This window comes from Bos indicus, chromosome 3, assembly GCF_029378745.1.
Source record: "Bos indicus isolate NIAB-ARS_2022 breed Sahiwal x Tharparkar chromosome 3, NIAB-ARS_B.indTharparkar_mat_pri_1.0, whole genome shotgun sequence".
Taxonomy (NCBI): Eukaryota; Metazoa; Chordata; class Mammalia; order Artiodactyla; family Bovidae; genus Bos; species Bos indicus.
Genome location: NC_091762.1, coordinates 36,609,989 through 36,624,700, shown reverse-complemented (window position 1 = coordinate 36,624,700; position 14,712 = coordinate 36,609,989). Strand labels below are relative to the sequence as shown.

The 14,712-nt window shown below is 39.8% G+C and overlaps 1 protein-coding gene across 9 annotated transcripts in view; it reads left to right on the top strand.

Moving 5' to 3' along the window:
- Nucleotides 1–1,139: 1,139 nt before the first annotated feature.
- Nucleotides 1,140–14,712, top strand: part of NTNG1 (netrin G1) — a 371,792-nt gene continuing 358,219 nt past the window's right edge. For 7 of the 9 annotated variants that reach the window (XM_070786012.1, XM_070786009.1, XM_070786003.1 and 4 more), the window contains exons 1-2: nucleotides 2,367–2,500; nucleotides 9,480–10,218. In XM_070786012.1, the coding sequence (XP_070642113.1) occupies nucleotides 9,973–10,218 (246 nt within the window). In that variant the 5' untranslated portion in view covers nucleotides 2,367–2,500; nucleotides 9,480–9,972. Of the gene's footprint in view, nucleotides 1,378–2,366; nucleotides 2,501–2,700; nucleotides 2,810–9,479; nucleotides 10,219–14,712 lie in introns of those variants that run through there. The other 2 variants (XM_070786006.1, XM_070786004.1) reach the window with 2 other exon arrangements.

Sequence of the window (14,712 nt, the reverse complement as noted above, 5' to 3'; positions counted from 1 at the left end):
TCTTTATTTTTACTGGAGAAACACCTAAAATGATCAAACAAAACTGAGAATGGAAACTCAGAAGGAGTTTTTTTTTTGGCTTGAGAGAAAAGGGCAGGAGGAAAATGTAAGGATGAGAGCTGTGCGTATCTCAGTGCTCAGGCCAGAAGGCCACTGAGACTTGAGAGAGCTCCTGTGGGTGCTATTTCTCAGGGTGTACTGGCTTCTCAGAAGGGTCGAGGCTCTGGTAGCCCAAGAGGGAGGGTTAGGTGGTGAGTGGCATCTCCCTATAATCAGTATATTTAGATTCTGGAGAAGCTTGGGTAGAGAGCTGGCAAAGGGTCACTGTCTAAGAATGCCTTTGAGGAGTTCACCCCTGCAGTAACTCCTTTCTTCAGTGCTTGAAAGTGGAAGTGGGAAGGAGGGAAGCAAGGAAGTCACAGATTCCTGAACTGGAGGGAGTCAGCTGAGAGAGGATTCACCTCTCAGGATGGCCTCTCAGGTGTTAGAGGGTCTAGGGTAAGGGTGCTTGGAATTCCTGCCTCCTTTCTGGCTTCTCAGGGCCAAGAAGGATCCTTTACAGGCTCAGTTCAACAAGCTTCTCCCCTGTGCACCCTTCTGCCACACCACCCCTAGTCAGCACTCTCTGCCCTCAGCTCCGTGCTTCCATTGTGAGGCATGAAGCCAGTGACCAAGTGTTCACAACCGCCATTTCTTATCCTCTGCTTTGTCTTTAACAAACTTGAGTTCAACTTCTCTCCCGCCCACTGAACTTGGCCCAAAACTGAAGCAAACACTAAAATGCAGAACATGCTTTTTTGTCAGTTTATCCCCCAAATCGGTGTACCACAAAGACACAATTCTTATCAAACCAGCTGGTTTCACCTCTCATCTGACCAGCTTTCCCTACTGCTTATTCCCTTTACCACACAGAAGCCCGTTTCTGTTTGATTTTGAGATGCTTACAGATTTGTGAGATCAGAGCTTTCCCCCCGCCCTGTTGCAATAGTCTTTTTAATTAAAATCTCTCCCTATGTAAGTAAGTGGATCCCCACCCTCCCCCTTGACGTTAATGTTTAGCTATGAATGAGATCCCGGGTAAGTCTGAGCCCCCACTGGCGAGGGAAAGAAGGCTTGGAGCGGGGGCATTTGTCTTTCTCTTCAGAGTGTTGAAGAGGCCAGCAAAGCACAGCTCTGTCTTCAACTTTCCGAAGAAGAATGAATTTCTAAATAAAGAAGTTCGAGGCTTGCGCTGCAGGGGCCGCTGGCTGGGCAAGGGAATAGGTGGTTGAAAAACACCACTGAGATCACAGCTAGGAGTGAGGGGTGTGCTTAGGGAAGGTTTTCTAGAGAAGAGCCAGGAGTGAGGGATGGGACGGGCGCGGGCATGAGTGGAAGGTACGTGAAGAGATACTGGAAATCGCGCTCGGGTGGGCGAGCTAAGGGTGGGGGAGGTGAAGGGTGGTCGCTGAGCCTCAGTACTCCGAGGTCCTGGAGCGGCGGCAGCGGCGGTTAGAGCGAGCGGGACGGAGTTAGGACCGCTCGGAGCGCCCAGGTCTCGAGGTAGTATAAGGTTTGCAATCCTTCCACTTGCTGGCAGTTGCAGAAGATCTGCTTTTAAGTGAAACGTACATGCCACCCCTCCAAGGGCTGCAGTTTCCCCCGGCTTGCTTCTTTCTTTCTCTTCTCCGGCCCTTGAGCTCACTCTTTAATTTGTACGCGCCCCTAAGTTTGCAGAGAGCTCGCTGCCGGCTCGGAGCAGGGTCCGGCCAGGCGCCGCGGGCGGGGGCGGGGAGCCCGGGAACCGCAATCCAGAAGCATCGCGGGCCATGTATATTTCATCAAATGGACTTTGGGTGCGTCGCGTCTCGCAGCCATCAACGCTATGTGCAGTGACATTTCTGACTTGAGTGGAGGAATGCGCGAAGGAAGCCCGGACGAAATTGGTACTAGAGGATCTTCTTGGCGCCAATGCTAATTGTCCTGATTTATGTCCCTTTTGAGTAAGCTCAACGTCTTCGTCTGAAATAAAATGAAAGCTGTGCCAAGCGGAGTAGAACCACCGGACCGCTGGTTCTGATCCCCGGGAAATCAGGAAGTCGTCCTGCAGCATAAAAAAAAAAAAAAAAAAAAAAAATAGGGAAAAAAAAGAAAGAAAGAAAGAAAGAAAAAAAAAAAACCACCCTCAGTAAAGTTTAAGGCGAGAAGTGGCAGAAGCACTGGCGCGAGGAGGCGCGGAGGAGACCCGGCAAGCAGAGGACTGGGCTGGCAAGACCTCCCGAAGGCTGCGATTTCATTATTAATATCACTATATTTTTGGAGGGAGAGGCACCTTTCTCATCTTCCCTTCCTCTCCGCCCACCCCTATTCCCTCCCCCTCATCTACCTGTCAAAGTCACTGATCTTTTGCATTTCGGAAGAGGACGTCAACGGGAAGGAATTCCCCCTCTCGGCTAGGGCTCCGAGAGGGGGCGACGTGCAGGAGGCTGCCCCCCCCCCTCCTCCGGGGCCAGAGGCGAAGGTAATTAAGCGGCGGGGACTGGCGGGCGGGCGCGGGGTTCTGCGTCCGTGGGGTCCTCTCGGCCACGAGCCCGGCGCAACCGGGACCTCGGGGTGCGGCGGCCGGGCCGCGGCGCTCGGGTCCACACCCCCAGCTCTCCCGCTTCGCCCGCGCCTCGGAGATGGCTCGGCGGTAAGAGCCGCCGCCCGCCCAGCGCCGCCCGGGGTTCCGCTGCTGCGGCCGCCGCCCGAGGCGCACCAGGCTGGGCTCGGCCGCCGCCCCGCGCCGTCGGCTGGGCTCCAGCCCGGCGCCTAGCGAACGGGCCCCACGGTGAGTGCCGCTGGCTTCCCGCTCCTGCAGCGACCCGCGCGTCTTCCCTTTGCCCCTCTCCCCCTGGTTTCCTCCTTCCCTCCCCTCGACTCCCCCTCCCCGCCACCCCCGCCCCACACAGCGCAGTCCACAGGCGGGAGGGAAGGCTCCGGGTGGGCGAGGAACTTTGTGAAGCGCCTTGAGGAGGCAGCGCGCAGAACCTCTGAGCGCACACAGCCCGCACACTCTCACACCCACACACGTCTTCCTGGTGTGCGCCCCGGGCAGGTTACGAGTCTGTGTGTTGTACTCAGTGCCTGGGCGCGGGGTCCGTGCTTCCATCGACCGACTCACAGACACACAGCTCGCTCCCCACTGTCTGTCTGTCGCTCGCTGTCTCTCTCTCTCTCTCTCACACACACACACACACCTGACCACACATAAAGCATCGGAGGGTTCTTTTTTCTTTATTTTCTTTCTTTATTTGCCAGTTGTCCTTGCTTGGGGAAAAAAACTTGCCCTCTTGACGGCCCTGTGAAGCTGGTGGCCACACTGAGCTTTTGAAGTTCCTTTCTTTTAATCTCCTTTATTGGTGCGAGATTAAAGCATTACTATCCCATGTTGTGCAGCTGGGGAGAAGGGAAAATTGATAGAGGGAAAGACTTGGTATAGGAATGTTGTTTGGAATATTTTCTCAGATTCTTTACTGGCATTGCATTAATCAGTTGATGGATTCGGCTAGGGACATTGAATTGCTCTCCTGTATGGATCTGTGGATGTCTATATATAATACAAATAATACTGAGTATTATTGGGCCCAAAATAACCAATTAAGTGATTCATACACAGGAAAACTTAGATAAAAAAAGAAACTGCGCCCTCTGCTGTTTGTTTTAGTAACATCACTTTAGAGACTCCTCCCCCCACCTTTTTCTTTTCTTTTTTCTTTTCGAGAAATCCACTTAGGAGGCTGTCATTTTACAGGGGAGGGGAGGAAAATTCCTAGTGGAGATTTTAAGCAACTTTGTTTTGAAAAGTTGGAGATTGCGTTTCCACCCTCACATCAGGTACAGATTCCCAGAGTGTAGAGGCTTTTGTTTTCCACCTCCTCCCCCATTCTTCCCAGGGAATGGTAATGGAACCACTCGTTATCATAACAGTTTGTCAGTCTTTGGAATGGAAAATTCTGAGTAAGATTCAGAATTCCACTAAACATATGGTGTATCTGGCCGTGGATTTGCTTTAGAAATAAGGCCCTATTTTATGACTGAAAATACTGAAAGTTTTATTTTACAGAATTGGGGGGGAAATAGAAAAATCTTGTAACAAAATCATTTATTCAGATATAGCTAATGGTTCAGCTTGTTAGAAAAAAGTTATCCAGAAATTCCCTTTTTCACAGTAGGGGCAACCTTTTTCTGATTTGTCTAGTCCTTGAGGTCATCTCTAACCTTTGGGGAATTAACAATTGCAGGTTTCATAAAAGTATTTTGAACTGCCACTTTGAATGCCTTAAATTCCCCTCACCCCCTTTCTCTTTGGCAAAGGAAGATCAGCTCAATAACTGTTTCAAGAATCTTTTGGAAGACAAGTAACTTTTAAGTTTTTCTTTAGGATGAAATTTGGTTCTTTGCATGTGGATTAGCATGCAAAGAAAAAAAATGCAAGTGTTTCATACAGAAGGTTGTTCTAGTTTACATACATAAGGGATATATCTCCTATTTTTTTCCGGGTGCCATGAAATAAGATCTCTTTCACCACTGAAGACCAACATAAGGGAATTCAAAATTCCATATAGTTGGCTATTAATTTGGCGATACTTCCTATTGTGAAAATTTAAAAAGGTGATCCTAACATTTTGTAAGAAAACAGTTGATGTTGATTTTATGTGCACATAAAGCTGTTTTTCCTAGTGATATTTTTGTTTTGTCAGCTTTCACTGGATGTATGTGTTTCAGGTTAGCTTTTTAAAAGGAGGCTAATATATTTTTTCTGTTTCCTTTTGTATGTTTGTAAGTGGTGCATTTGCCTGTCTTTGCCTCTGTTATTATTCTGAAAAACAAACAAACAAACAAATCATATACTAATTTGAAAAAGTTAAACCATTACACACTTAGTTGATAAATTTTCTAACTGTAGTAAAGATTTGGAGAGTTTTAGAAGTTACAAAAACAACAAGTCAATTGGAAAGAAAATTTTGTACAACTCAGAAAATTAATTATATGTTAACAGAAAAATGTGTGTGTATGAATTATAAGTCAGTAAGAGATTTAGTGTACTTTTAAAAACAGTTTTATCTTCAGAATCCAGATTTTTGTTTCAAAACTTTAGGTGGGTGTAGACTTTCTCAAATGTGTACTTGAAACCTTGGATTTCTGAACTTCCCTACAAGACAATGAAAGATTTGTTGTTCTACATTAATAAAACAGCATATTTATTCTAGACTTAACTGATTATGAAATAATTTTATGTATTATTCCATCCCTAAACAGCCTGCAAAATATATGCTTTCTAATTTCCCTAATCATTATTCTCTTGGTGAAAGCAGAGATCTTTCAAATACTAAGGTGTGCTATTTAGTTTTATTAAGAATCTCTTGATAGGCAGTTGCTCATAATACCCAATCAAGTATGAGTAAAATATGCCAATGATGTTGCAGTACATGTAAAATTTCTTTATCTTGAAAGACAGTTAACAAAAGGATAGAAGCAAATGTCTCCCATTAAGATGACTAGAATATGCTTTCTTCACAACACATAAATAAATGCAGAGAGCATTTAATATATGTTAAATATCCCATTTAGTCAGTCTCATTATGACAGTGTTGGAAGCTGCTAATTTTGATATGTTATGGAATTTGGGTATGTCTTTATCTCCTTGTATGTTTCACTCAATGGAATATGATTATAGTCAATGTTCTTTTTGTTCCTTCCCATTCAGAAACATGCATATTTATAAAATTCCTAATGTCTATGAGGAATGAGTCAATAGCTGTCTATTTCAGGTGCCCCTGAGAGCTGAGTATTTATGGAATAAATAGCCTACTATCACCACCCCCACCTCCTCGTGAGATTATGTAATAGAATGGATACTGAGAGCCAGCTAGAGTTAGTGGATTTACTGTCAATGTTTTCCTCTTTGTTGATGAAACTGGCAGTTGTTTTTAGAGTATAATTGTCTGTAGTTTTGATCATTATTACTTCCATGTAATATTTAGGAGGCTTCTTTTCTAATGAAAGAAAAGACCTGTGAAATGACTTCTACAAGGTGGAAGGGAATTAGCTACAGAATCCTGGGAAAAGATGTGTTCCTTGTATGCAAAGCCATTTTATAGCTCATTTTAGTCCAGATCAGTAACATCTATCAACTTGAGGGCATGACATAACTTTATATTTTCATATTGGCTTTGCAAATTTATATACCAGTCAGAGGTCTGTGGAGTACTCATGGCATATTAATGGGTATTTCTATCAAAGAGGACTTCCTAATGTTTTAGTGCACAGGTAGAGATGATGGCACTGTTCGATTACAGTGAGTTCCCAGGGTTCACAAAGTTAAGAACTAGAAATGGGACTGTGCAGAGCTCTTCTGAAGCTGCTCACATTTAGGTGAGCACTTGAGACACATTCAAAGTCCACGTTACTTGGCAATTAGTTCAGTTATGGGCAAGAAGGAATTGGTTTGGTATATTAAATCCCCAGATATGTCATTGACTGTCCTCATAATCGTTTTGCCTGGCTATTTGCTGTAATGACCTAGCTTTGAAGATGCTATTGGTGATTTTAACCTAGTTGAAAGCACAGCCAGATGGGAACTGGTGCCGTTAGGTAATAGAGGTTAAGAGGTAAATCATGTTCTATTTTAAAATCATTTTATTTTCTTTGAAAACTCCTTAATTATACTTTAATAGAAAATTCCTGATTTTGACAGGGGCTTCTTTTCCATTGTGTGGCATGGAAGTTCATAGATTTATTAGTTTCTTACTGATTTTAAAGTAAGAGGATTTTCTTTGAAGTGTATGGCAATGAAAAGTAGATCCTAATGTGAAGGATACATATTAAGTGATGCTACAAACATAAAAGTTGGAATGAAATCAAATAATTATGTTAAAGAACAGCTTAGTGACCCTCTGCTCCTGATCTGTAATATGCTGTGGTCAATATCTTTTCCTGTGTCAATGGGAGCTCATTAAGTGTAAATTCTGCAGACTGACTGAGCCATGCCATATTAGTGCTTGCCAAAGCTTGACATTTTTAATACATTAATAATATGTCTGTAATGTAATGGAAAACTATTAATCACAACTGGTTATGTGCCAGAAATTTAAGCTATAATTGGCTGCTTCTTGTCAAGAATGTCTGCCGCACAGTCCTGCAACTGCCTAATATTCAAATGTCTTGCACTCCTCTGCATTTTTCTTTGTCAGTTTTCTAAATTCGATCAATGGTGTAGTCCATAATTCTGTGTAATGACCATCATTATAATTCTGGTGTACTTTAATGAGAATTCGTTGCACTGGGATTGCTCTTGTGTCAGGAAATAGTACCAGGTTCCCATATGTTTCCTTAGTCACCAAATTTTTAACATAAATTTATATGGTCATCCTTCATTTTGTGATTCAACTGAGGCAAAAAAGTGGATGAAGACAGTAGTGAAGAATAAGCAGATAAGGGGGAATAATATTTATTGATTAAAATGTTATTAATCTCAGAATTCAAATATATACTTAAGGTATATTTTTAATATATTAAAAATTAGCTTGTTGTGCTCACTCATTTTAAACTCAAAGCAGTTCATCTCAGGTCTTTAAGAGTATATGGTGCTGATTAACATGTTGTTATGTATTTGAAACTAAGAATTTAAGTTAATATTTTCTGGTGTAGTAGATTTTACACTGCTTCAGTTATAATGCCTACTTTTCTCTCCCTTCCATTTCCCCTCCATGAAAGTGTTTGTTCTTATTATAATAAAGTAGTAAATGCAGTTGAAAATGCATCTAGAAAATGCAAATTTGTATTATTTTAATACCTTTTCAGATTATTAATTGTCAAAATGTCAGCTGCTTCTGAAAGTATCAACTTAAAATTACTAATGAATCTGAAAAAAAGCAGAAGGCTATAGTAGCCACATTTACTTCTCTGTGATTTTTTTTTCTTTTTGGTTTAAGATTTCAAAATGTACTGAGCACAATAGTCTTTACATTACAAAAAGAGGCAGATTCAAATCTGTAGTTTATACATGTTTAGACAAACTGCTAATTATTGCTTCATAGGAACTCAAATATTCAACATTTTTCCTAATAGAAAATATCACAAATTGCAGCAGTATGATAACATTTTATGAATTGAATATAATGAAAATTGCACTTGCATCCATAAAGCAATTATTATAAATTACTTTGCTATGGAAACACAATTCAACCATCTGTTGGCATTTCATAGTCTTTGTGGCTTAGTTCATTTTAAGATGGTATATTATTTAAATATAGTAGATTCCTTCTATTAGATTCTGTGAGGACAGTGAACTTCCATATTTAAACTGCTTAGTGTGAATTGAAGGGTCTATATGGTATTTCCTAAAATTGTAGGCTTGTCTTTTCACATTAAAAAATACTTAATTATTGGGACTGTGACGATATAAATCAGCTAATTAAGCAAATGCACTCTTCTTACATCTGGATTCCAAATATTATTGTTTGTTTCGATTTAGACAGTAATCTCTAAAGAGAAAAGTTGCCAGTTAAACTCACCAATGACTTGTACTCAGTATGTAGGCTGTATTATCAGTTAGCCAAAAGTACTTTTAAACAGTAATTTTTATTTTCTCTTAGAATTAGTGCCATATTATTCTGCTTCATGGCCTGTTAACTCACCCTCAGCTATTTTTATATGTGCATTTTAAATTGTGCGTTTTACTACAGAGCTTTTAGTTTTAAAGCAGTGTATTATATTTGCCTTTGGGACAAATTCCCTTCTTCTGTTACAGAGAGTAACTGCAAATGCAGATGTAATGGCTATAAAAAGATGTAAGAAAATAGAAAATTCTTATGAAAGGACAATTTGCTGCTTTGGTTTTATTTTTGAATATTTTTTTCAGAGAGCCAAGTTATCTTTATCACTAAATGCAACTAAACAAAAGATGCTAAATTCTTCTAATATAATGAGCAAATCCAAAGGGACAGGCTTGTGCCAACAATGCTGTTTTTTCACTCCAGTTAACAAAAGCTAAGAAATGTACAAGGAATTTGTAGATCTTTAGGGTCTCTTTGCCAAGAGACAAAAGGCATAGAAGTAGTTGTCACTTCTTTACCATTGTTATAAAAGCACTCATTTCCCCCATTGTTCCTCTGGAAGATTTTCCAGCACTACAATATATGAAGAGATGTTTAAATCTAGCTGCTTGCTTTCAGTTTTGTCAAGATGGGAATATAGTTTTTGAAGTGAAAACCTGTAAGTCACCTGGAACACAAACATCTGTCTTTGTTATGGAAGAGTTAAATCCTTCGTATCAAAATTCTTCCTAATGTGAATGATTTCTGTGGTTTGGTCATTCTAGCAAAGCAGCTGAGTAAAGGTTATCCATATTACACCAATTTGCTTCATATTGCGTCTAACCTCCCAAATGTCAACATATCATATATTTTGTAATGCATTGATTGTGGGACAATAACTCTTATTCTTATTGTTTCTAGAAGGGTGTTGGTGCCAGAAGAGAAGAATGATTGATGGGAAGCAGACACCGAGCGATAGACACTCGTCCTGTTGCTGTAGCTACTGATACCTCAGTGCGCCTGAGCATCCCTTGTGAACTGTGAGCATCAAGCACCCAGGGTTATTGGATGTACAATAGGAGAGCCATCGTTTTGATAAATCCTTATCTGCTACTGGACATCTTTTATAAAAAAACCAAGCTAGACCCAAGGCTAATAGATACGTTCTAGGACAATGAAAAAGCTGCAAGTCGTTGCTAATGCCTAGTGCACAAGTATGCTAGGCTTCCACCAAAGTCCTCAATATACCTGAACATGTGCAATATATGAACCCTTCACTTTTAATTTTGGAATCTACGTTGAAGTCTCATCTTCTTTTTCTTTTTTTTTTTTCTTTTTTTAATATACAAACCTACCTACGTACAGACATAGATAAGCTGCTTTAGTTACCACGAAGATTGCCAAGAATTTAGAGATGTATTTGTCAAGATTTCTGTCAATTCATGCCCTTTGGGTTACAGTGTCCTCAGTGATGCAGCCCTACCCTTTAGTGTGGGGACATTATGATGTGTGTAAGACTCAGATTTATACCGAAGAAGGGAAAGTGTGGGATTACATGGCCTGTCAGCCGGAATCCACAGACATGACAAAATATCTGAAAGTGAAACTGGATCCTCCAGACATTACCTGTGGAGACCCTCCGGAGACGTTCTGTGCAATGGTGAGACAACCTTTTTGAATTGCTTATTTCATGTTAAGTGCGGGCATGTTGTATGTGCATACAAATGTGGTGCGTGCGAAGACTCAACTCAGGCAATGAGCTGAATCTGCAGGTGGCAGATTTGTGCTAACAGGCTAGTTGCATTCTCAGTGGAGGCCTGCACCACCTGGAATTACAGTTTGCACAGTGTGATTGACACACTTCCTGCGAACCAAAGGTTTCACTGAGACAAATGCACTGAATATAAATGATAAAGCAAAAAGTCCAACTGAAGTTTAAATTTCAGATTGGAGACTGGGAATATGATTAGACCACATGTGATAGGTGAAGGATAAAATCCATTGGTAAGCCAACTTTACAAACATAAAGGTTTCTTCACATACATCTTTAAATGAAGGCTAGTCCTGCGTTCTCCAGTTCAAGGCTTGAGTAGATGTCATGGTTTTGCTCATCGGGAAACTGCTGTGGTTTGGAAATTCTTGGTTAGGAGACAGGAGCCAAAGCCTCATGAGAAGCTTTTCCGAAAGAGTTTTGTCAACTTGTTCAGCCTCTTGTTTGTAAGGGTTATGGTTTTCCAGAGAAAAGGCTGGAATATTGAAAATGTTTCCTAAAAAAGTAGTGACATGGAGCATGCAAATTCAAATACTGTCCTTTTGATAAGCAAAGTTAGATAATTCATTGTTTTCATGGTATAGAAAAGGCTTTTTCTGGGTGGTAAGGTAAATGCTATGTGGCACATTGAAATTTTTACTAGAGACATTGCTGAAAATATGCCCATAAGGTGTTAAGAAAAGACTTTGATCATTAAAATGATGTAAATCAGTGTGCTAAAGAATTCAAACAGTGTGTTCATTTGGTGTATGTTATTTTATTATTATTACACATAGGGTTTATTTGATACATGAACTGGGATCTCATTTTTCTCTATATAACAGATATAATGGTATGGCAGATTTTAATAGTATCCATACCTGACTTTATTATCTTGAACCTGGCCTGGCATTTTCAGGATAGTGAAACTATTAATCAAAGTAGCATCTGTTCACAGTCCCTAGTGAGTTAAATTAGCATAAGATCATCTTAGACCTAGCACTGCAGAAAAGGTTTTGTAACAGGAAACAATTTTGAGCACTAAAGAGTCTTTTCGCCTAAAAGCTAAGGGCTTGCCATTTTTCAGAAGTGCCTTTGGGGACTGGTTTGAATTATAGTCTAAACCTGATTTTGTGGAGAGTGAGAAAAAGAGCTTGGCTATTAGGTGTCACTATGACTAAAGTGCTCTGAAAGACTAAATATTTCAAAGAGAGGACCGTCTCTGGGAAGCAGGTATGTGCTTTGCAAAAAAGTTGCCTTTTAGAAACCAGAGACTCGCAGAAGAGGAATTTATTTAAACACATTAGGAAAACTGTAATAAATCTGTAAAAAAGAGCAGAGGCGTTTGTTGGCTTTATATAAGGTTTCTAATAATTTCTCATAAAAGGTCAAATTTAAGATCTTATTGCAAATCTAGGGGTGAAATGGCTGTTCAGGTGACAGGTGGTGCAATCTTCTAGTCCTTAGCAGAAGATAGTTCTGGGCCAAGTCTTAATATTATAAAGACACTCTATGTATTGGCTTGCATGCACTGCTAGCAATATGCCTCTTCTGGAATTGTTTAATAATTTACAGATCTAAGTAAAACAGCAGAGATCCTTTTTCAGAGTGCTGTTTGTACTTGCACAGGTTCTGTATGATGTGCTCAACATGTGATTTGAATGTGCAGCTTCCCTCATGTCAGCCTCTGGCAAGAGAATGCTTGCTCAGCACTGCTCCTGTCCATCGTGTTGAAGGGTTTACCTGGTGTCTTCAGCATACCTCTCTCTCCCATCTTGAGTGGGAAAGGGCACGTTATAGAACTTCTCATGCCTGCTTTTTACAGTCACATTGTCTAAGGTTCTTAAGCCAGTTCCTAGCAGTTCAGTGGCTAAGTGATGTTAGAGACCAAAAGAGATGAAAATGATATTCCTCAACTTTCTCAAGTGCAGTAATATATGTAATTTACATGTTTATATGAAACTCCATAAGGCAGTGTTTTAAAATACTGCATGCTACTATGATGCAAATATTCAGAAGCCTTGGTGGGTTTAAGTTGTCATTAAACAGAATTGTTTTTCAAGAGAGAGTGTGAGATTTGTGAGATGTTACCTATAATGCGTAATTTGGGCTCCTTAATGTACATTTGATTGGCATAACAGATTTAATAATCTATCCTTTAAATACAAAGTTTGGGACTGCTTGTATGCATTTTATATACCAAGTCAAAGATAGTGACCTAATATAGCAACACATCCTCTCTCCAGTTTTGTATTTTCCATAAAATTCTTTAGTATAAGGGTTCCTGACACAAGGCTGTAAAGCTGTTTCAGGATGCTGTCGTATCAGACCTGTTTGGGTGCTCCTTAGCCCAAGGTCTAATGGGAATCCATAAAGTCATTTGTGTTATGACTTTCACGTTCTCCCCTCCTTGACATAGGCATCCATACCTGCTCCCTCAGAGTCGTTATGGCCTATTACATCAGGGAAGCTGCCATATAAGCACAATCACTGCTTAGCCCTGATATGTAAATGTTTGCTGCAGAATGGTTTCAGTAATCACTTACTCAGCTAGTGACACCCTTATTAGCTGTGACTAGCAATTCTGAGCACCAAGGGGACATTTGGTCAGAGAAATACCCTATAATTCCCATAGCCAATTTATCTTATATAAAGTTGAATTTCATTGGCAGTGCACTGAGAGCCTGTACTGCCTTTTGCATCACCTCCATCATTATATGCCAGTGACCATCCATGAATGCTGCATTTACTTTAGAGTGAGATTTTAGAGAGAATGGACGGCATGATTCCATTTAGATCTCTGCTTATTAACCTAGGTAACCTGCATAATCCCTCTTTAATGTCCCAGTCATTTTAAGTTTTTGTATAGTAATAGTACCAGCATTTTAAATGTTAGTTTTTTTGGGAGATTTTGCCATTTCTGTTTTATGATAGTAGAATAGGGGAATAGAAATAGATATACACATATACATGTATATGCATGAATTTTGTATATTGAGGCCATACATTTTCTTTTTAATTTAGTTTGATATATTCCTTGTAAGTTGTTGATGGCTAAAAAAAATCTGTTTTTGTTAAGGGGGAAGAATATGAAGGGTAGAGGAGAGTTAAGCATTTAAAACATTTTTTTAGTCTACGATAATATTAGTATAGATTGTGTCCTTCAGCTGTGTAAAAGCTTCAGGTAGCACAGCTTTGTCAGAAAATACAGATCATCGAGTGACTACAGTTTGTTTCAGCTTGCATAAAGAGCAAATATGATGATCTGAACCTGGGTGTAAAGCTGAAGTGACAACACAAAGCTGTGACTTGTCCTTTGCGTTTAGACAAACTTAGTTGTCATATCTTCATGCAACACCCCAGTAGCTTAAAAATGGCAAAATTATCTGCAATTATCTCCAGCCTGTGGCTAATTTTCTGGATAAGTTAAACACAAGCTTTCAGAAGAAGCCTACAGATGGAAGAAGTCATAGGCGTTTGTACAATTTATGACACAGAAGTGCTGATGACGGTAGAAATGTGAGCCCTTGAGTGCAGCTATGGATTTCAGAGCCAATCAAAACTAAATTAGGAAACAAAGATTATTAAAATGTCTTCTGTGCATGTAATTTTGGCATAATATTATGAGGTGGACATTAAATGCTTCCCTTGGAGACCTTCGGCATCATTAATGCAGCACGCCTTTAATTACATGTAGACTCATATTACTAAAAAATGGAGAAAATAAAGTACTCTGAGGTGTAGTTAGCAATACCCTCATTGTGTTTACTGAAATAATTAAAAGGAACGGTATAATTTTTCTAAATAAAATGTCAGAATTTGAAATGAAAATGGATTTTCTTTAGGAAATTTACTAATGTGTGCCTGTGCTCTTGATAGGCATTTATTCAAGCACCAAAGCAGATCTATTAATGATCATTCCATATTGCGCTATTTCCAAATGGAATCCTATTAAGAAAAAAAAAAAATTTAATTACTGTAAGCATTGTGGATAGAGCATATTTCATTATGTTCAAATGGAATTTTAAAAGTAGTACAAAAGCCTTCCTGTTTTATTATTTTAAAGGAACCCAGCAGGATGAGTGAGTGGTGATGGATGCAGTCTCAGGGCTACCCATAACTTACATTTCTGACTTGACATCAGCTCAGGTTGCCATCTGGTGGCTATCAGGTAGCCTTTGAGAAATTAATTTGATAGGTTTCATTATGTTTTTAATGACAAGGCATTAAAACCAATTTTCCAAAAACTGGAAATAACATTGACTTATATAATAATCAAAAATCTTAAAAATTCACTCTGTTCACATGAAACATAAGTTAATAAATGAATGAAGTTTTAATAACAGTGACATCTTTCATTTGAATTGATTTATCCCTGAATTATGCCAGAATGAAATTTTTAAA